At 40.7% G+C, this 22,470-nt stretch overlaps 1 protein-coding gene across 1 annotated transcript; it reads left to right on the top strand.

The window, feature by feature from the left end:
• Nucleotides 1-1,703: 1,703 nt before the first annotated feature.
• Nucleotides 1,704-20,378, top strand: LOC115784263 (protein shisa-6-like). The gene is made up of 5 exons (XM_030735424.1): nucleotides 1,704-2,383; nucleotides 7,011-7,168; nucleotides 13,847-13,942; nucleotides 14,385-14,453; nucleotides 20,218-20,378. Exons 1-5 carry the CDS (start codon nucleotides 1,815-1,817, stop codon nucleotides 20,376-20,378), a joined length of 1,053 nt encoding a protein of 350 aa, XP_030591284.1. The 5' UTR covers nucleotides 1,704-1,814.
• Nucleotides 20,379-22,470: the final 2,092 nt, after the last annotated feature.

Raw genomic sequence — 22,470 nt, 5'->3', positions numbered from 1 at the left:
ATTGCTGATGTCACTAACAGTTGTTTTAGGGTCTTTCTTCACAGCACTTACAATATTTCTGTCATCAGCTGCTGTTGTTTTTCTTGGTCTTCCTGCTCAACATCTGTCACTTAGAACACCAGTGACAACATTCTTCTTCAGGACTTTCCAAATGATTGTTGTATGGCCAATGTTTGTGCAATGGCTCTGATTGATTTTCCATCTTCTCTCAGCTTCACAGTTGTTTGTTTCTCACCCACAGACAGCTCTCTGGTTTTCATGTTGGTCACTCCTCTAACTATAAATTCACAGTCTGCACAGGCAAAACCCAAATCTGAAACTGAGCGCAGACATTCAGCGTTATTTATTGTTTGAATAATCAATGTAACAGGACACAGCTGGGCAACAAAACACACCTAAATGCAGTCCTTTCCCTACATTCAAATTTTACTGAACGTCAAATCAAAACTTCCTCCCTGGTCCAAGATATTTCTACAGTGCCTGAATCCTTTTCACCTCCCCCGCCACGTGGATGGGCTTTGATTTATAATGCTAAAGTAAACCAGCTGGGGCATGTTTGCATAGACACACACACACACACACACACACACACACACACACACACACACACACACACACACACACACACACACACACACACACACACACACACACACACACACACACACACAGAGCTTGTGTGTGCACTGATGCGTGAATATACACCAACAGCAGCATTGCCTCTACAGACAACTTCTAATACACTGTTATCTTGGTGTTTTTTCCAACTCGAGACTTATCGAGTGCAGCTGGAGGCATATGACCAAAGAAGCGGGGAGCAGAGATGATTGATAATTAAGTGAAGTACCTGTATCGGTGACGTGGGTGGATGAGTGAGAGAGAGAGAGCGAGAGAGAGAGAGAGGAAAGGAGGCGGGCCGGAGAGGAGAGCGAGGTCTTGCCTCTTGTCTTGCCGAGGCTCTTTGATTCAGTGGCAGTGGCTGAGACATCCCTGTTACCGGCCACTGTGAACCGGGTAAGTCCTCATGTTCTTCTTATCTCTCTTTAAATCTGAGCATTTACCCTTTGTCTCGTTTTAGAAATTAGTAGAAGTTACTTCTTAGCTCTGGGAGTCGAAAGAAATAAAGTTGAGGCATAAGATGGAAACAGATGAGGCGACAAAAGGCACCACAGCCGCATATTTGAGATCTCCGTGGAAGTCGAGATTAAGAATGAGCTTTTTTTTTTTAACCAGAGTGACCAAAATTGGTGTTTTAAATTATATGAATATAGAAATATTTTGTACTTTCCCGATGCTGAGGCGCTCCAACAAGCCAAACGGAAACTTGGGCGCTGTCCATGGTACTGAAAGTGTTCGCGTGTTTAAAGTCGATCCAGTTGTTGCAGCTTATCTCTATCTGTATTGACAAACTTTCTCATGGATAATCCTTCTCTTCTCCACAGTGTAACTAAGAGCCCTGATCATGCTCGAGATCAGCAGCTCGTGGCAAAGAAAAGACAGATTCCCCTGAAGGACTGAAGTGTCTTTATCGTGTTTCTGTGTCCAGAAATTAAACGAGACTTTTGGTCAAATCGAACTTTCATAAGAAAATAAGCTCTTTATTTGAATGACCACAACGTGTGAAGATGCACTGTGTGCCCGTTGAGCTCAAAATCTGGCAGTCAAAGTCCGTGATCAAGAGCTCGGCACAAACAGGAGTACCCGCGATGAAGAAACCCGCACGAAGCTCCACTCGGTAAGAAGTGGAAGAGTGTTATTCACTGAAGAACGAGAAGAGAGTGGGGGCCAGCAAACAAACACCAGCGCGTCATCAAATGATGGGGATAAAACACCTTCTGCTTCTTTTGATTTACTTAGACCCTCTGAATGTCCTGTGCACCGCCACCGCCAACAAAAAGAGCAAACATCCGCCGAAGAGGAACTCAAAGGTGAAGGAGGTCAACGACAATACCACCGCGGTCCCCCTGGCCGCAGCCGTCCCGGGGAAGATCACCCAGGTCCAGGCTCCCTCGGTAGGCGCGTTCCAGCACGACACCTGCATGGGCTACTACGACGTGAGCGGGCAGTACGACAAAGAGTTCGCCTGCAACAATACCGACCACCGCTTCTGCTGCGGCAGCTGCTTCCTGCGCTTCTGCTGCGCGGACCGGGGGAAGCGGCTGGAGCAGAAGAGCTGTACCAACTACAATACCCCGGACTGGATCAAAACTCAGCCGCCGTCACCCGCGCCAACGGGTGACACTTACGACCCCGAGCTGGACCAGACCAATACCACGGTGTACATCACCTGCGGGGTCATTGCGCTCATCATTGCCATTGGGATTTCTGCAAAAGTTGCCTACGATAAAGCCACGAAGCCCCCTCAGGAAATGAATGTGCACAGGTGAGATCTTTTTGTTTTTTTTAATGTTTCCCCACGCTAATGTGGGGAAATGAGAAAGTTTGAAAAAAAAAAGTCCTTAATGTAATTTCAGTTTTACATTTGTGTACCTCTCTGTACTTGTTTGAGGACGTTTACTATGTATATATATATATATATATATATATATATATATATATATATATATATATATATATATATATATATATATATATATATATATATATATATATATATATATATATATATACCTGAACCTGTGTTTCATGTAGAATTTTGTTGAATAAGAATTTTAGAACAATTCTTAAAACCAGTTTACGGGTTATCTATGATCAAATATTTTAAAGACTGACAAACTCCAGTCCACATTCAGACTTTTTGTTGTCAATTCCCTCCAATAGCTTTAAAAGAAAATCTATAAGGCTGTTCTCATGGGGAATCAATTAATCCATAGCAACCTACATAACTTACAGCTGCAATATCATGGGTTCAATCTACCCCATGACCTTTTAACATGTGCCATTACTCTCTTTCCCAGAGCCTTGCTTTAAAAAAAATGTCATAGCTATCTTTACAGAGCACACATCCCATTCTGTGGCAATCCTTGAGGGGCAGTGATGGTATTTTATGTCTATCAAACCTCCAGGGAATAAGCCAAATGCCACAGAAACCATTATAAGTGATCACGTTCATCCTGATGGGAGTGGCCTCTTCTGCGATCACAATTTATCTGAATACTCAAAGCACCAGTAGTTGTCACTGAATTGCTCAGTGAATCTTAAAGCCACCTAAAAACACATCCTGTAGCCATTTCAGTCACAAGCTGAACAAATTGCTGTATGATGCAGAAACAGGCCGAAGGCAATGTTTGTTTTCCCCTGATCATCATCAGAAAGCCAATTATTTGATATTTCCCATGCAAATAACTGCTGTTTCCAACCCTTATGTTCTGAATCAGACCTCTTAGACAGTTTTTTCAACTTCTAAGTTGTCTTTGTTGCCTAAAAATAATTCAGCTTACTAAATAATGGGCATAATTGAGCATTTGGAAGAGTGCTGTGGTTTAGATAGCTTTGTAAAATCTTGCAATTTTCTTGATAACCTGAAGTATTCATGAAAATCTGCTTAAAAGTGATGGAAGAAAACTTTCTTAGATTATTTCAGTTAGACCTTTAATAAATTATAAAGAATAACTGTTTTTTTCAGGGCTGTATTGACTGCAGCCTGGAAGCAGCCACGTAACTATGGATAGATTCATATTAGAGTACATGTCCGCAGGATACGTCATTTCAACACTTTCCATTTATTTTCTATGCAGTGCATTCTGGTAGCACTGCATTGCATTTTAAGTGAGAGAGCATGCAGGGCCCTGCTCACTATTTGTATGAAATTGAGTTACTTTAAGTAAATCACACACACAATCTCACACCTTTCACAATTTCTTATTTTAATTCAGCATTATAGCTTTGGCATGCATTGTAGTGAAACTAAACATAAAGGGATTTTCCTGCTTTCACGGGAACATTGGCATTAAAAATAAAAGCAATAAACTCATTCTTCTGTTCCTCAGATTCAAGCAAAAGATAACTTGGCCTGCTCTGCTCGCAGCTGAAACCTTTTAGAGTTAGCAGAAGAAGACCTGATTAGGCAGACATGGTGACTTTGCTGAGGTCATGGTACAGGGTGGTGATTGTATAGCTATGACATCATAATGTTACAGAAGTTTTTATAGCTTTATATATGAACAGTTTTTTTTTTTATTTCAGCTGTGTGCATTTCTCAGAGGAATGACTTTCATAGCATTTATTTAGCACATCAACCTTCTATTGTTTTGAATTTGGCTTCCACCTTAAATTTTTTTTTACTGTTATTATTAGATGAGTGTTCTTCCACAAGGAGTACAGAACATGTGAATTGGAAAAACCACAATCTGTTTTACTGTTTGACAGACTATCCATTATGCATGTAGCTGCAATCTCAAAATGTATCTGTTGGCATTTTCCCATGTCTGATGCGTATTCATCATCACTGAAGCAGGTATTAAAAGAATAAATGGGTATTTAATTAGGCTTCGGTTTGACTAAAATTTCATTTTCCACCCACAGTTAAAGAAAATTTATAGTCAGTCAGTCACTGCTGTTGTTCAAAGGCTCTTGAGTCACCTCCTATTAACCACAGTTGATTTTGGACAGAGCAGGGGAGGACGTCTTGTTTCTCTGCCAAAGCACAGAAGAAGACTCGATGATAATTGAGCATTGTTATGCCTGGGTCATGAAACTTCGTTGCCTTCTGATTTGAAAATGTCGAGGGAGATTACTCAGCTGTCTTTCTCAGAGAAACGAGGCAAAGGGTTCTTGATAGAAATTGTCCAAATTCAAGCTCTCACAAACAACACAAAGAAACCCTTTCAGTAAATCAATTATAGATTCAATTTAAGCTTGAGTGTTGGCTTTTTCCTTTCAATAGCTGGCACAGCAAGCTTTTAATATCCATATTGACTTTATTATACAGTATTGTGCTTGAAATCGACACAAAAATAACAACAAATATAATTTTTTTTCATTCTCCACCCTGAGAAGTGAAGCAATGTTTAGATTTATGTCTTCATACTGCTTTTCCATCCTAGCCATGGGGCGTACATTCAAGTGGATCTGCTTAATGTCACCACTTCAATATGAGGGCTGGCATTGAGAGTTTAGAGAGAGGACAATTAAACGAGGAGGCACGGCCTGCTGGGTGCTCAGTAGCATTTCCCTTCTTTTTATGATTTATTTATTTTCACCAACCATTTGGCACATAGAGCTGTTGTAATGATGTCTGCTGGAATAGACCTCAGAGGCTGGCAGCAGACATTCATGCTGACAGCCGTGACCACAAAGAAGTAGTGGAACATGGGATTAGCTTTATATTTGGCAAGGGTCTGCTCCTGAAAAGTGTGAGCGTCTCTCTTAATTTCCGGTGCTTCTCTAAAGTGATTTAGGCTCCTACCTCTGTGACTGAGGGAGGAATGTGAGCAGAATATTGAGCTGTTGGCAGACCTTTTCTGTTTGGTCTGTGACCTTCACCGAAACACAAGAAATGTGAGTGAGAGCTAAAGTTTTATTGATCACTTTTCACAGAAAAAAAATGAGATACACTTTATGCCAGCTTGTGTGTGTTTGGGGCAACCTGTTTAGCATGCGGTTAAAACAAAACCTTATCTACATGTAACCCTAAGACAGGTCACCTGGAACCCGATGGATGCTCAGAGACAAATGAAAGGCATCTTGCAACAGTATGACTCAGTTATGTGTACATAAATGGGCAACACTGACATTAGAGGATTATTAGAATCTTTTTATTTCTGATTCTTTTCAAATGCGTTTGTGACAATAGGAAAAAAAAAAAATGAAATATCACCATTCCTATCCTTTGAGAAATTTACACTGAAATTGTTACATATACACTGCTGCTATTACATCCCAGTCGTAATAACAGTGAGTGAGTTTAACTGTGGTGTTCCCCAAGGACAGATTCTTGGCCCACTTTGCTTCCCATGGTAATCATGTTTCTCAGTCAGCTAGAGTCTGCCTTAATTTTAAAATCGCTAATACTCTTGCTCTAAAATATAACCAAAATTTTTAATGGGCAACTGTGAAAAAGGTCTTCACAAATAAGGTTTGTAGGCTCCATATTTTTCTTATTGCATCCTAAAAGATTCATACTTAGAAAAGATTTTGTAGATATTGTATAAAGCCTAGCTCTCGTGCTTATGGGACCACTGACATATAGTTCATCTGAACTTGTAACCTAATTTTAGGACCTTACTTATTTTTACTTGTAGTGTTTTCTTACTTACAGAATCTTTTTCTTAAATAAATGTGTAATAAAATTTACAAAAGAGTTAAGCATATTATTATATTATAATTCTGTATAAAAACAGTAATAGAATTTATAACAATTGCTGTTTGTAAGAAGCTGAAACTTTCTTCCTTAACAATTTGTTGTTTTGTCTTATAAGATACATGATGAAAGTTGGGCCCGTTCTTGCAAACTATACAGGATGTACTCCTGCTGCACACAGCGAGGTATCAACTGGGACAATGCAAAATCAGGTCGCTTCTGTCTGTGAAAACGAAACAGCCAAAGTGTGCTCATCCTGGAAGGGAAATTCTATTAATATACAGTATATCTCCCAAAGTCACAGAGTTATGGAAAAGTGGACTGTGTGGTTCCTTTAGGTTGACATTGACACAGTTACATTGCCCTTTTCCTTTAAGAAAACCCACTGCTGGCACCCCATGGTGTAGACAGACACAGAGCCTCCAAAAAGTTGGAATCATTATATTAGTGGAATATCACTTTTATTTGGTGGATCCAAAGAAAAGACACTGACTTAACACCTTGTAAATAGGCCTTGAGTCTGGCACAAATAATAATCCGTATCTTGTGTATTGCTTTATTGACCATCTGACTCCCTTGTGACTGTGGATGTAATTAGGATTTCCTTTTTGCCTTGCTCCAAACCTCTGTGGCTCAAATTGAAGCTGCAGCTAAACCAATTAGGAAGACCTAGGAAAAGAAAATATTCGTAATTGGAAAAGAGAACACATCAGTTTCTGTTTTTAACATCGGTGTGATTTCCTTCCAGAGCCCTGGCTGACATTCTGAGACAACAAGGACCAGTTCCGATATCTCAGTATGAGCATGAAAACATTGCAGCGATTGACGGGTCCCCCAAAGACGAGACACCAGTCAGAACCTCGAAGAATCATTACACACCTGTGCACACTAAGGCAGCGAACCACGGTAGGTGACACTGCTTTGCATTTATAGGGATCAATGTGTGTGTGAAGGCTGGAAACTGTCTTTATGTGTAGCTCTCACAGTGTGTCCATTTACAGATCCAGCTTTATGTGATGCGCAGGCATTAAGCAACGTAAACACAGATTGTCATTAATCTGCCACAGCATCCTTTGATTGGCTTCCACTGAAACAGATCCTTTGCTCTGCGTTGTTCTTAAGAGGCAGTGTATAAGGGGATGCATAAATAAATTGCAAGGCTTTGTCTGAGTTCTCCTCTTACTCATGCTGTGCTCCCATAAGCCTACTCAGCACTGGCTAAAAATTGAGATGCAAACTATTGTCTTCTGCAGGATTGCGCAAGCTTTTTGTCGAGAGAGAACTCTCGTGTAAAGCCGTTCCTCCTACTTTTAACTTGTTGGTCTCCAGATCCCTGCTCCAGGGATGGGCTTGTTTGCTAAGTGGCCTAGTATGGTGTCCCAGATTCAGCAGTGTAGTGTTTTACTCTGGTGTCACTCTGCCTTCACCGTTCTCTCCATCAGCACCACCACCCAACATGAAGCAAAGTGTCAGAAGAGAGCTCATACTGACAGCACTAAATAGCAGGATATCAGCACATGACTCATTTTTCTGCAACAGAGTGGCTTTATTTTACTGGCATATATGACTGAAATGGAGCTGTTCAGACGGGAGAAGCCATAATGGCCCATGAGTTTGTGTGCAACAAAGTGCCAAACCTTACCTAACTGTAAAGTAGTTCTAGCTTAAACCCTAAAACCAAGTCTTAACCCTCAAACAAACAAAAATTAAACCAGTAGAAAGAAAGTTTTAAAGCAGTTTTAAAGCTGATCCATCTGGATAAAACATCAGCACTTTGACACACCTTTCAGAATAAGCTTCAGTGGCTCTGTTTGTCACTACAAACACTGAGTAAGGACTATTCCCCCGTGTGATTCACAAACTCACACATAATTTTCTTCAGTATATGGTAACACCCACAGAAAAGATGTCGGTAAATTATGAAACCTCAGTTTTATTACCCGACTACTGCTTGCTGAATGAACATGAGCAGGACCTCCCAGTGAAAGTGTAAATGCTTTTGAATGGAGAGCTTAAAGAGGAGGATGAAGGGTGTTTAAGCAGAGATGGATGCACAGCAAGGAAGACTTGAGTCACATATGACAAATTTTGTACAGTAATGGGAATTTAAAGTAAAACCTTTCTCTGTTAAGTGTTGCAGTATTAGTACCAGACATTTCCAGTTTTTACACATTGTACTGCAACATATTATTCCTACTACTCCTGTAAAATTGTTATTCCATAAGTTACAAAAGAATGAGTAGATTTTGTTTTTGCATGGCAGCACATGTTAGCAACAATACACTGCAGTCATTTTAGAGTAAAGAATGAGGTTTTGGGTAAAGAGGACTTATTATGTTTATATTTCAGTTCTATATTTTTATTCTTGGACTCTACTAGCGTCATTTACATGATTCACAGTTAATTGTGCAGCTCCTCAGTTCATCCACTATCTGTTTCAAACTGTGGATGAATTTAAATTTCTGTTTCACACCTTCTTTGACCCCGTGGTGTTTACTATTTAAGCCAAGGATAAGGAGAAAAAGGAAGAAAGATGTAGACGATCCCACAGGTGCAGTATTTTTTTGGCGGTCTGAAACCATCCTCTGGATCACTGCAACAAATCAGAGTTAATGGGCAAAGAGAATGAAGACAGATTTGAATAGACTTCTGTGAAACACTGATATACAACCATAAAAGAGAATAAAATATACTCAGAAGAAGCCACATTCAGTGGATGGCTTCTAAGTGTATGAAGCTCACTCTCTTCTCAATCTTTTTTTTTTATCACTTGTCTTTATATGCTGTGATTAAAAAATAGCCCTTCAAAGAATTATAAGCCTACAAGAGCCAAGTCATATCTCCCCAAAAGGACAGCGTTAGAAAAAGGGGAAAAACTCATTAAAAGAGGTTTATGACGTGTAGCAATAGTTGAGTTCTGGATATGAACTCAAAATATCAGCAGTAAGTTATGAACAAATCGCACTTGCTGTTCCGGAGGAGAAACTGTATTATAGCCCATGAAGATACGATGCTGATGGAGTGTGTCTTCTGGTGAGGGTAGTACACCTCCAGAACTGTCCCAGAGCGAGCATTATCGCTTCAATTTCCTGGAGTTCAGTTCTCTGCTCTCATTTTGTCCTCTAAAGTTTCGATGTTGCTGCGAAAATGGGCGACAAATGTCTTCCACGCTTTCCACACAGAGAATGAAATCATCTTTTTAAGACACTCACAGCAGCTGGGTTCATTTTAGCTTTGATGGAAAAAGGAAAAAAAAAAACACTATGGGATAAAATTTTCAAAGGATGATGTCACTGTCATCCATGATCATAAGGCTGGATGCGTCAATATGCTTGTAGAGCAGCAAAGATTTTTTTGTGTCTGTATTTATTTGACTAAATGCTATTTTAATAACTTGTACTCCTCAAGTTAACTTGACATTCAGAAATCATTATATATGTGAAGGAACACACTGTGGTGAACACAAAAGACATTAATCCGCTGCTTTAACAGCTTTCACTCCCCCCCAACAAAACCTTTGCACCACATTTTTAAACCTGGCTGGAGGGATTTGTTCTCATTCAGCCACAAGAGCATTAATGAGGCCCAGCACTGATATGGGCTAATAAGGCCTGGCTCACTGTCAACGTTGCAAAGGTGGTGCATGGGATTGCTACCTGACAGAACTGTCAACGCCTTACACTCGGTTTCCATCCTGAGCCTGGCATTGCCTTCACTCTAATGGATTTCTGTAGGTCAGGGATATTTGATTTTTGGTGCTGATTGGCTAATTGTTCGTCCTCCTGCAGCACTAATGAGGCCAATCACTTTTTCGAACTAGAAACCCCCTGTGCCATGTCAAGGTGCCAAACGAATCAGTCATCCTGGCGAGCAGGTCCAGAGGCTTTGACCCGGAGGAGAGAAAATATTTTCTGCGTGCAGCTGGTTTGATGCGTGGATTTTGTCATGCTTCAAGAGGAAAGAGAAAAAATGCAAACTGCCGCTCCAAAGCTGCAACAACACAATTGTTTAAAATATCATTTTTAAAGGAATAGTTTGTTTCTGGATATTAAATTTTTGTTTACTTACCAATTAGATCAGGTGACCCATATCAGTTTCAGGTGCATATAGGAAACACAGCTCTGCAACCAGCATTCACAGGGTGGGTGTGGAGTGTAGTGGGTGGGTGGGGTGGGTGTGGGGGGATCTGGAATGTGTCCTAGAACTCTGTGTATCTGGAGCATGACTGGAAGGAGAAAATTGCAAGAAGTTTAGCTGCAAATGAAGCTTGTCTGCTAACTTATAGCTAACATTTGTATATGTTGTGTATTGGCTGTGTGCAGCCAATACACAACAGGACCTAAAGGTGAACTTTACAGTTGAAATGTCACACCTTACACAGTCCATGTCTGGTTCAGGAATGATTAACAGTTATAAAGAAGTAAGATACTGCTGTTATTCCGGTTGCACAAATGTGTGGGACCTTTTTTGCTTTGTTGATGCTCACATGGATCCTGCTGCTGTATGCAGCCCTATAAAGCTGCAGGTACTTTAAAAACTCAGAGGAAAGAATCCTACAAATGCATCTCTATGCTATACTAAGTTATTCTGCTTCTGGCTGTAGTTGTACAGTACTTTCCTCTGCTGAAACAAAAGTACATAAAAGATATATTTTTATAAAACCATTACACATGCCAATGAAAACTTTAATGAGAAGGGAAACAGTATAATTGAAAGAACCTGAGCTGAGACTGTTTTGTCAAACTGCTGTTTCTAAATCTGTAGGCAATATTTACTGTAGGATGACAACAAACTGAACAGAAATGTTAGAGTTTTTTCTGCTACGCAGAGTGGATAAGGCAGTGTTTGGGAACAGTTCCAGAAAAATAAAAATAAGGCTCTATAGGCTCAGGCTGCTTCATGGGAGCAATTTATATCATGGTCACTGTTTCCAGCGACATACTTTTAGCCAAATGGCGTTGTCCTTGGAGTGTACAGAATTTATGAATCATCTGTGTTTCACTCGGTGAGAGGCAAAACATAGATATAGTACAGCATCCATACCTGCACAGACAGAGCACTCATTGTTAAAAATCAGTCACTAAATGCAGTGAAATATGTTAACTGCCATCCTTGGATGGTTACTGATTTCTTCGAAGGTCTCAAACTAACAGTGGTGGTCAAAGTGCGACAGTAATCAGGTTTTAGTCGTCCTCTGGGTTTGATAAAAAGAAACAAACGAGCTGTGTTGCTGAGGCGTCGGTGCCAAACTTCAGCGTGATGAAGACCAGGCCTAATGGTCCCAGGTGTTTCTTCTCATTATGATAATTTGAAATGCTGTTCGATCTTGGCTTCCCCTGGCCCAAAGGCCTGAGTGATGTTATTGACTTTGAAGTGGCTCTTTGGAGAAATAGACGTTTAACTGTTTGCTAGTTAATACAGAGAGAGAGAGCAGAGAAAGGAAGGAGGACAGGCTGTTTGAATCAACTCTACAAATTTGGAATTAAAGAAAAAATTCTGTTAAATAATGCTGCATTTTTACATTTTCTTTTAAGGCTCGCTTGTGACAGACAGGACCACTGAACATGGCCACACTGCTAGCAGACACCTTGTGTTCCTCCTTTGTGTTCACACTGTGCTCTCAGCCTGAAGAGGTGCAAATGACTGATTACAAATCTTTTAACACAGACGGAGTCCAATGGGGTGTACAACTAAGGTTTAACAAATTTCGTTGTTACACATATGTCTCCAGCAGCCTTAAAAGAGTTCAGTTTATTCTGAATGATATAATATCTTAACCATTTCCCCTCTGGAGCCAAAACCACCAGTTCTTCTTCCACTTCTTTAGTTACCTCAGAGAAAGAGACATGGGTGAAAAACAAACCCCTAAAATCTGCTGATTCTATTTACCACATGTTGACAAGCCAGTCAACCCACCTGAAAGTCACTTTTTTCACCTCGTTTAGTATTCTTGTCATCTGCAGCTACTCTTTTACAAAATGGCAGAAAGGACCAGGAATTCACTGCAGACACTGCTTAGTTCAAAAGTGCAGTTCAGTTCTTTCCAGCAGAGTGGTTTCAATCAGTGAATTTAAGGTCAGGAGGGGGTCAAAGAAATCCAGGTGGGTTAAACTTTGGTGAATGTTGCACTGGTAGCTGGAAACAAACTCACAAGAGTGAGACTATGTTTGAGCATTTACCAATCCAATTGATCTAGTTTCATTTTAATTATCTCAAGTAATGCTCCCATTTTGTCCAAACGTTTGGTCCAAAATAGGTCATTTAAACACCATTTCAGTGAGACTCACTAAACTGAAACAGGTCTCCAAAGGTAAATGTTTTTAAGAGTTGCAGATTTTCCTCAAAATTAAATTGAATTTTAAACTTAAGTATGGTTTTCTTTGCAGAATTATTACAAACATTAAACATATTTTGTAATTCTTTTGTTCATATTTTGAACTGATGATGTAATCAGTGTGGCAGGTTTTCCACTTGTGAGTCTCATAATGTTATCTACAGGGAAATGAATGGGACTTCAGAGCACAGCTTCATGCATGAATGCTTAGATGTCACCACTGCTGTGGTTGGGTCTCCCCATAAGATGCATGTTTTTAAATGCCAGCTGTCCTAAAAAAGTGCACAATAATCCAAATTGTTTTTACTTTTCACATAATATATGACAATCTCATAATGTGAAAACTTCATCTCAGTAAAAATTGGAAAATAAAATGTGAAATGCACAAGCTTTTTTTGTCATTAGGTGCGTCCCACAGAGTGTCAGAGACCGTAGGCTTTGTGTATGCTTCCTGGGTGTGCCGAGCACAAAGATACTTGCTAGAAGTGGATCAAATGTACACTATATTGCTAAAAGTATGCACTCACCCATCCAGATCATCAAATGCAGGTGTTCCGGTCACTTCCATGGCCACAGGTGTATAAACCAAGCACCCAGGCATGCAGACTGCTTCTACAAACATCAGTGAAAGAATGGGTCACTCTCTATTCCTGTCCCAACATGACTGCACACCAGCACACAAAGCAGGTCCCTAAAAACCCGGATGAGTGAGTTTGGTGTGGAAGAACTTGACTGACCTGCACAGAGTCCTGACCTCCACCTGATAGAACACCTTAAATGAATTGGCGTGGAAACTGTGAGCCAGGTCTTCTCTCCAACATCAGTGTCTGACCTCACAGATGTGCTTCTGGAAGAATGGTCAGAAATTCCCATAAACACTCCTAAAAATTCCCAGAAGAGCTGAAGCTGTTATAGCTGCAAAGGGTGGGCCCACATCATATTAAACCCTATTGATTAAGAATGGGATGTCACTCAACTTCATACGTGTGTGAAGGCAGATGAGTGAATATTTCTGGCAGCATAGTGTATTAAGAGATCAGTAACAGCAGGGAAGGATTTGCTTAACAGAAGTCAGTCTTACAATGTTTAGGCTACTGCCTTGTTTAAAGTTGTGAAGTAGATAATGTCAGTTTAGTTAAGTCCATATTACCAAGTGTGTATCTCAACTTGAGGCAACATAAACAGAATGTCATTGAAACTCTCAAATGTTCTCCTGAAATATTAATTTTCCACAATCTTTGTCTCACCAGGACATTATGGGAAAGAAAACCTGCGCAGTGGAGGCCAAGACATGCATAACTTCATCTCCTCTGGGTTTGTCACACTTGGACGTGGCCACTTGAAAGGTAGTCCATCCTCATTAACTGTTTTTCACTTCACAGTACAGTGAAGTGCAGAATAACAATCATTTCACTCACTGTGCCGTGCTGTCAAGCTCTCTCTGCCAAATGACTGTGTGCAGGACTGTGCAGGAAAAAAAAAAAGTCCAAGAATGTGACTTTTGTTTCAGCTCGGTGGAAGCTGGACGGTACAATTCATAATGGCTTGAAGTGACATCTTGCAAAGTTCCCCCCCACACACACACAGACACACATTTCTTATCTATGATTAAATCCACACTTCCAATGACAAAGTAACACTTGTAAACTCTGTAGGCAGCCCGTGTGAATGTCGCATGGCACAGTTGTAGATTTCCCTCCTATTGTCCTCTGAAATTCTAATAAATCAAAAGCAGCATCATATTAAACGAGAGGCGCCATAAACGAGAGGCCTTTTGTGTTTCTACAGCGCAGCACTCCATAGACGAATCGGGGCAGATGTCCTGGCAGGGTGATCTGGACATCCCCATGTCCTACGGTATGTTCCCTAAATGTTCCATTTTCCAGCTACACAACCTGTTTTCTGCTCACACCTGATAAGAGGAGTTGCTCACACTTCACGCACACACGGATCAGTAGAGTGCCCTTGGCTGATAATCACAGCTCGGTGGCCGGGTGTAGAGTGCCAGAGTTGTAATATTTTATTTATTCTTTAGTAGGTGGTTCTCAGAGCCAACATATTTCTGCTGGTGGCTGTTTGACAGCAGCTCTGAATGAATACGTTGGTCGGCTTTATTTGTATGACCTCTATGCACAGGTGAGGATGTCAGACATTAATAGGGCTGCTCTAATGCTTAAAAGTGAGCGTCTAGCCAGCGGATAAACACTTTTCAGCAGTGTGGAAGGTAAGTGAAAGGTTCTCGGTGTGTGAGTGACCGTGTGAAAGAATCTTACTTATTAATGCATGGAGGTTATGCTGTGAAGCTTGCAGATCTGATTGATTAAAAAGGTAAATTTTGTGGTTTGACATTGTGAGGAGAATCAGGCTGAAACATTGTATCACAAATGAATCATATGAAGAAGATTCTCTGTATCAAACGTGTTGTTACCACTGGGAAAAACTTAGTTTGCTGATGGCAAAAGGTGGCGCCTGGGCCCAGAACAAAGGAGGCATGACACCCACTTGCTGACTGTAAACTGTCCAGATAATTACCTGCTCTATTTGCACCAGGGAGCTGGCAGGGTAAAGTCTGCTTAATGTCCAGCGTGACTCATTCGGACATTTGGTTTCTTGCACACAGCTCTGCTGGGTAATGTTTGCAGAAGATCAGGGCTGTGGGACATGAAAAAAGCTTTTAATGGTGACATCTTATTCCTTGAAGAGTTACTGTATTTGTTTGTTTATTGTAAATGTCTTTAGTTTTCTGTTTTATTACTGGATCTTGAATCTGTTATTGAATCCTTTCAAATTCCTTAATCTAAAATGTGTGGTTGGCTCTGAAAAGCTCACTTTTAACAATGTAACTGATCGAAAATCTCAGGAGACTGCAGTTCAGACCCACGAAGGGCAGTTTGTTACAAGCTTGTCTTAAAGACAACTGTCACCACAGAGACACTAAGAGCTGTCTCCCCTGTGGAACGTGTGGTGGCAGGAGGCATATTTTGTTGAACTCATGATTGTAACCTGACAGTTTTATTTTAGAGTCCCAGTGGCTCCAGTGGGAAAATGGCTTTGTGAGATTAAAAAATATGTCTGGTGTCAATGAAAAGAGGAGAACAGTTCTGAACCGTTCAGCTTCACACAACCTGAAGGAGTTAAACTTGAGTTCAGCAGCTTGCAGTCCTAACATGTCCTCTCTGAAACCTCTGCAGCTCCTCTCAGTTATCGCTGCTTGGGCTTTCTCACCGAGCTAAAACTCAGTGAATGAGTGTGTTCTCTGTCTGAGAACCATTCACTTCGGTTAGATTTGGATGAACATTCACTGTAAAATGAGCAAAAGCTCAAGAAAGGACTGTTGGAATTGTTGTATGTAACTTTATTCTGGTTTTTATGAATTATCATTTGTTTTCTATGTTATATTGTTGTCCTTTTTATCTTGATGAGGACACACACACACACACACACACACACACACACACACACACACACACACATACATGATTACATCATGTGAAGTGAGTGATGTTGTTACCTGAGCTTTGTGTAAACATACGTGATTTAATCATGTGAGCGAGTGAAATAAAACAGCTGCGAAGGAGGTCGTCCTTCGGAGGTCTTTTCCTCTTCGTTCCGAGAGAGCTTAGAAGATGGTCCCCCTGCGCAAGTAAAGTTAAGAGTTGCGTGCTTTGTTCCATGTTTTATAAAATGATCTGAACCTATCAAGGACCTGCTTCAAATTGCAGGATTTATGTAACTTCTGATCTATGTGAACAATTATCTTTGAACCTTAACGTAGACTTTTTTAAATAAAAGCCAAAATGAGTGCAGGGACGTTAATTCATACATTTCTAAAAAGGATCTTTTCTAGTCTTACTAGCCACTGAAAGGTTTGTACATTACTGTGCAAAAGTCTCGAGCCACCCCTCATTTCTTTATATTTTGCTGGGAAAATGGGAAATAGGTGCAACACGAAATCAGTTGAACAAGCTTGAAAGTGAATATTTGGTATGAGCATGTTTATTCATACACAGCCTGAACTCTGAGGCAGCTTTCCTGTAATTTCTGTAAGCAGTCTTCAGGAACAGTTCTGCTTCAGTAATGTTGAGGTCTGGGCTCTGGGGAGGCCAGTTCATAACTGATAGTGTTCATTGCGTGTTTTTTAGCCAGACATGCTTTTACTGCATTGGCATTGTGTTCGGGAACATTGTCATACTGAAAAATGAAGAAGTTGCCAATCAGATGCTTTCCAGATGGTATTGCATGGCGTATCAAAATATTAAGGTCATTTTCTGCATTCATTATTCCATCGATTTCAATAAGATCTCCAACATCACTGGCTGAAATGCAGCCCCAGACCACAACAGAGCCCCCACCGTGTTTTACTGATGGCTGTACGCTCTCACTGTGGTCGCTCTCTCCTGACCTCCTCCATGCATACTGTTGATGATTTAAACCAGAAATCTCACATTTGGATTCATCACTCCTTCAGACCTGTTGCCACTGATTTTCAGTCCAGTTCTTGTGTAATGTGGCATACCTCAGGCTTTTCTCCCAGTTTCCCTTCATTAAGAATGGCTCCTTGACACCCACCCTTCCACTGAGACCATTCCTGATGAGGCTTCAGTGAACAGTAGACGGATCAATTGAAGGGCCTGCTGCATCTCTCAGATTTTTTCCCAGATTTGTTAAGGGCATGACCTTCAGACACTGTTCATGGGCTGTAGATAATTTTTAAGTCAGCCACTTTTTCTTTTGTCATCCATTTGTTCAGATTGCTCAATTTTTTTGGGACCCACTGCACACTGTGTTGATATATGGCAAGTGTTCAGCTCACAGCTACTGCAGAATCACTTTGTTGGTGCAAAAATACTATTTATGTTTGTCAAACTGTGATATCTTTGGCATTTTTTTGTAGATTCAGTTAAAGAAATGGGAACAAATCCTGTGTTTATGCAACAGGTTGCTAGTAAGAAAGTGCCTAAAGATACAGTTTAAAATTGATTCTTTGCTACTGGCTGTGTCTGCACATACTGTAACACTGATGTAGTTTAATAAGTGGTGAGTCCCTTGATTTAGGCGTGTTTTTAATGCTTGAATGATTCACAGGTCACAAAATGAACCAGTGTTCAAAGAAAGACTTTGAAACACCTTCAGAAAGCCTGGGGAACCACTGCTAAAGACCGCTTAAAAAAAAATACAATAAAGTCTGGCTCATTGGAAGCAAAATATAAAGAATTGAGGGGTGACTCAAGACTTTTGCACAGTTCCATATCTCACATTTTCACCTGCAGCTAAGTTAAAATAACAAAGACTTTCCCTGAGGCAACAAAACTAATGGCTGCACTGCTGCACTGCCCATATACAAAACAGACAGAGGATGAAATGCCACAGAGTGCTTACATGCTTTTCATTCAACTCTTTTAACAGACACAAAACCCCCTTAAAAGCTACAAGAACCACTGATAATGGATTTGCTGACATTTGCTGTTGGGAACAGGTAAAAAGCTCCACCTTGAAGCTCCTTTAGGGTAATGCACTGAAGAAAAGATCCCAAACCAGTCTACAGAAAAGGTGAAAGCTAAGCTAACATGCTTCATTTCATGTAAGCAAATACAGCAGGTTTGAAAGCAGTAAATGTCAACTTTCATGAACTGGATGAGTCCCTCTAACTAAAGTCTAACACTTCAGATGCTGTCTGAGGCAGCAACCCTCTCCTGACTGTACCTGTCACCCTCTCCCTGCACCTATTAGCTGACACGCTTTAGCAGCCTGATGGCGGTAGCTGTCACTTCAAAGCGGAGGTCCTGTCAGCTTCCATCGTACATGTCTTCGTTTAACAGCTGGCTGTCGGCAGGCTTTCTCCCCCCCACACTCCCCCAACATACAGCTACTGTCAGGAGGAAGCAGACTGACAGATGTGCACGTGTCACAGCTGACTGCATCCTGCCCTGACTCCAAATCTGCTCAACAAATATTTAATTTTTTTTTTTTTTTAGTAACTATCATCCACAGTGAACATCTGCACAGGTCATCTGTTCCAGCCAGACATCAAGTCCTTAATTCTGGTTCATGTGAAGAGGTGGAAAGTTCATTTACTCAAGTTACTGTTGTAGTTAAAGACCATTTGGAGGCATTTTGCTTCAGTGTTTTCATCTTTAACTTGCATATTTTATTCTTTTCTTTCATTTTCATTACATATTTCTTATATAGTTCCATTCTTCTAACTCTCACTACATTTATCTGATGCTGACTACCCTTAAGTCTTTAATTTCTTCCTGTTCTTACTTCCTTCCTTTGCCTGACCCGATTTTTTCCATACATTTGCCAATGGATTTTTCCTTCCTTTGTCCCTTACTCCATTTGTCATTGCTTCTGTTCTTCCTGCTTACCTTTCAGTTGATCAGTTAACATTGAACAGTGGTGTTCAACACATCATATTAATGAAATAAGAAACTATTTCATTAAAGGTTATTTTCTATTCAGGGACATTCTGACTGCATTTATTGGTCATAATCACTCTTTTAAAGCCATATCTGAGCATGAATGACTTTGACCTTACGCTCAATTGTGTATATGTGTGTGTGTGTGTCTGTGTGTGTGTGTGCATGTGCATGTGCATGACCAACCACTTTTTGTTAGTGTGGGGGTGCCATAGTGACAGGAACAGTACAAACAGTACAGATTTGTACGTCAGTCCTACCAAGCTGTTAAACAAAGATCCAAATAATGCCATTAATATTCATGCACCTGTGACATAACGTGACACTCGGAGCATCGAGTGCATCCACAGAGACACAGGAACATCTCTGGTTTGCCTGCAGGAGTGCTTGGTTCAGGTGGTACAGTGACTAAGTGGGGCCAGTTGGTGCATCTACTGTGTGATGGATTATATGGATACCAGTTTTTACTGAAGTCAAGCAGTTGCAGTCAATAAGTTACCAGCTTTGTGCAGAGGCTTTGTTTCACTGTAAGGACTGGATATTAAAAAAAAAAGGGAAGGGAAAGGAAAGTGAGATGAGGTGAGGTGGTTTTAAGGCCAGAGGTAACATCTTTCTATTGATTTTTCTTATTCAGCTACATCATAATTACAAAAGGGTCTGCTATTAAATGCTTTATTTGGAGGAGCTTCCTTTAGTAAAAACACTCGGGCTGTCTTCTTCAAGTCAAGGAAAGTCAATTTAATTAAAGTAGCACAAATTTTAAAAGGTTCGTCTAAGAACGTGTTCCCAAAGGAACCGAACATTTAAAATAAGACCTCCTCTTTGGTCAGCCTGTTTCTCTGAGCTCAAAACTGAGTTCAGTTTGACATCAAAATGAGATTTAGACCGTTTAACTCAAACGCTTAGCTTTTATTGTCTGAAATAATTAATCAGCAGTGCTTTAGATGACAGTAAGATACAAAGAAAGCTCGACTGTCTTCTGTATCAGTATCAGGAATTTGCCTCAGTAATGAAATTAAAGTCTCAGCTTTGTTCTCAGAGTTCTTAGATCTACATCTAAACTTCAGTTTCTCACTGATGTGACACAAATCTTTCCAACTGGTTAGTCTGTCACATACTTTTCAGTCTGTGTCTGTTTGGATGGAAGTTTTATTCACTTTTTTAAATTTCAGACCTTTTGAAATCACTGATTCTGTCCATAGCTTTAGAGGGCCTCCTCTTTGGTGGCCTCTGGATCACCTCTCTGATTTCTGCAGATAATGTGGTTCTTTTGGCTTCATCAGCCATCGGCCTCCAGCTCGCACTGGGGAAGTGTGAAGTGGGAGAAATGAAAATTAGCATCTCCAAGTCTGAGACACCATAATTCTCAGCTGGAAGACGGTGGAGTGTCCACTCTTGTTCTTGTCCACTCTTGCCCGTTCTTGTTAACGAGTGAAGGGAGAGTGGACACCCCAGGGCAGACCCAGGCCACAATGGAGAGATCACCTCTTTCAGCTGGCTTGGGAATGCCTCAGTAAAATAAGGAATATTTTTCTACTAATGTAAAATACTTTCAGTGAAGAAAATCAGCCACGAAATCAACACAGTAATACAGCAGAGCCATGTTTGAGAAATAAGAACTAGAAGCAGACTAGCTGTTGATTCACTGTAACTGTAAGGCTAATGTGGAACATCTCTGAAAAAGTCTGAGGTTAAACAATCCCAATGTGTGCATTTAGTGAACATCTCCCAGACATCTTGTGAACAAACATTTCCTTCGTCCTCGGGGCTTTTTCATCTCTCTCCTTGCTTTCCCCGCCTGTGGCATCCACTGATGTGCATCCTGCTTAATTACTTTTTCATGAGTTGCTCCCTGTTTTCATTCCAGGGGGAATTGTCTTCCCACTTCCCCAACCCCACCCGGCCTACCCCCGCCCCCCCCACCCCTGTCATCCCAATCCACTTAAGGTGACCTTGTCTTATTGGAATCACTGCTGCAGCACTCCCACCTCCCCGTGCTTTAATCCCTCCTGGCCTGCTGTGTGTCTGTGCCTATGCATGTATGGGGCTGTGTAGCTGAGTGTGAGTGCAAACGGAGGGGTGTCAAATTGTGCCAAGTAGGTTTCACTTGCCCGGTTTGCCTCTGTTACCGAGTCCTTATGAGTCTCCATCTTTACAGGCGCTCACAGCGGCTGTGAATTAGACACTACAGTAACTGAAAACTTCAAGCATGAGAATCACTGATCAATAAAATCCTGTAAGGTGACATCAGCTAACTGCATAGTCATGTTCACAAAACTGACTATGAACCTTTATATTGATTCAAAGAGATCACTGGTGCATCAGGTTCCTTCTGGATCGAGTGGCGACTCCCTGCTGTTGCTGCTTGAAATCCTTTTTAAAGTTTGAAACTTTATCTGCGCAGATAAGAATGTGTATCAGCCACCAAGATTTTATTTGTTACAGAAGATCATTTCCAGAAGGATTGGATTCTCCCCTCGGTGTGCAGCCGCATTTTGGGATTGAAGCTGATAATGTGAAATTATTTGGTGATATCTGAGTTTATGTAAACTTAATGCTTCCTTGATAGTCTGTGTACAAATATCCAAATACGACTGAATGGAGGTTGTAGTCATAGTCATTTCAATACCTCTTGAAAAGTATGCTGAAATGCATGTTTTCTTAGAATAACTATACTTTCTTTTTAAAAGGAACTGCAGTATTTTGGAGTCTAAAGGGGAGACTGTTGATCTAAAAAGAACGAGCAATTAAAGAAAGTGATTTAAGGAAAGTAGCCAATGAAATCAATGATGTGTACGTGGATGTGTATGCCTATGATTTTAGTCTGTTGTTAGGTAGTTGTCAGGCAGCATGAATATCATGATATTGATGTTTTGTGAAGATAAATGTTATCACAAAATTAAAATGATACGATGCTCTTATAGGTGAATAAATGCTAAAAATTTGTAATTTAAGCCTCTTGATAGGTGGTTGCATGTAGCTGTGTGCGAAGTTTGGTTGATGTGCTCCTCATCGCGTTGGGGGAGTTTGTGAAAGTAAGATTAAATCAATGTTTGGTCGTTATGACAGCCGATGAGCGGCGTGACCTTAAGTTTAAGGACCTCAAGTGCAATATTCAAGGTTCATGTCTGACGGTGTGGTCAGAGATCTGTATCTGAGCTTTTCTGATAAGAGCTACTGTTCCTTTCAACCTTTTAAAATGTATATGTAGTCTTCATATTTAACATTTTCAAAAGATACAGGGTCTGAGATGTTCCATGGCCTGTATATACATCACAGTTACTGAGCTTACAGAGCTGCAAGACTTCTATCAGAAGGGCAGGGAAGTCTGTGGTAGCCCTGCTGTGTTCTGCCCACACAGACCAGTTCCCATCCCAACACTTATCTAAAACCAGCAGGACTAGAAACAGCATCTGATGTATAGGCTTCACAGGTGGTGAAATGGAGCGCAGCAA

This window comes from Archocentrus centrarchus, chromosome 8, assembly GCF_007364275.1.
Source record: "Archocentrus centrarchus isolate MPI-CPG fArcCen1 chromosome 8, fArcCen1, whole genome shotgun sequence".
Taxonomy (NCBI): Eukaryota; Metazoa; Chordata; class Actinopteri; order Cichliformes; family Cichlidae; genus Archocentrus; species Archocentrus centrarchus.
The sequence above is the reverse complement of the archived record's forward strand: the minus strand, read 5'-3'. Positions and strand labels throughout refer to the sequence as shown.

Coding starts and splice junctions, on each gene's coding strand:
- LOC115784263 (XM_030735424.1), top strand. CDS start 1,815: ATGATGGGGATAAAACACCTTCTGCTTCTTTTGATTTACTTAGACCCT. Junction 2,384..7,010: donor CAGGAAATGAATGTGCACAG/GTGAGATCTTTT, acceptor ATTTCCTTCCAG/AGCCCTGGCTGACATTCTGA. Junction 13,943..14,384: donor TGGACGTGGCCACTTGAAAG/GTAGTCCATCCT, acceptor GTGTTTCTACAG/CGCAGCACTCCATAGACGAA.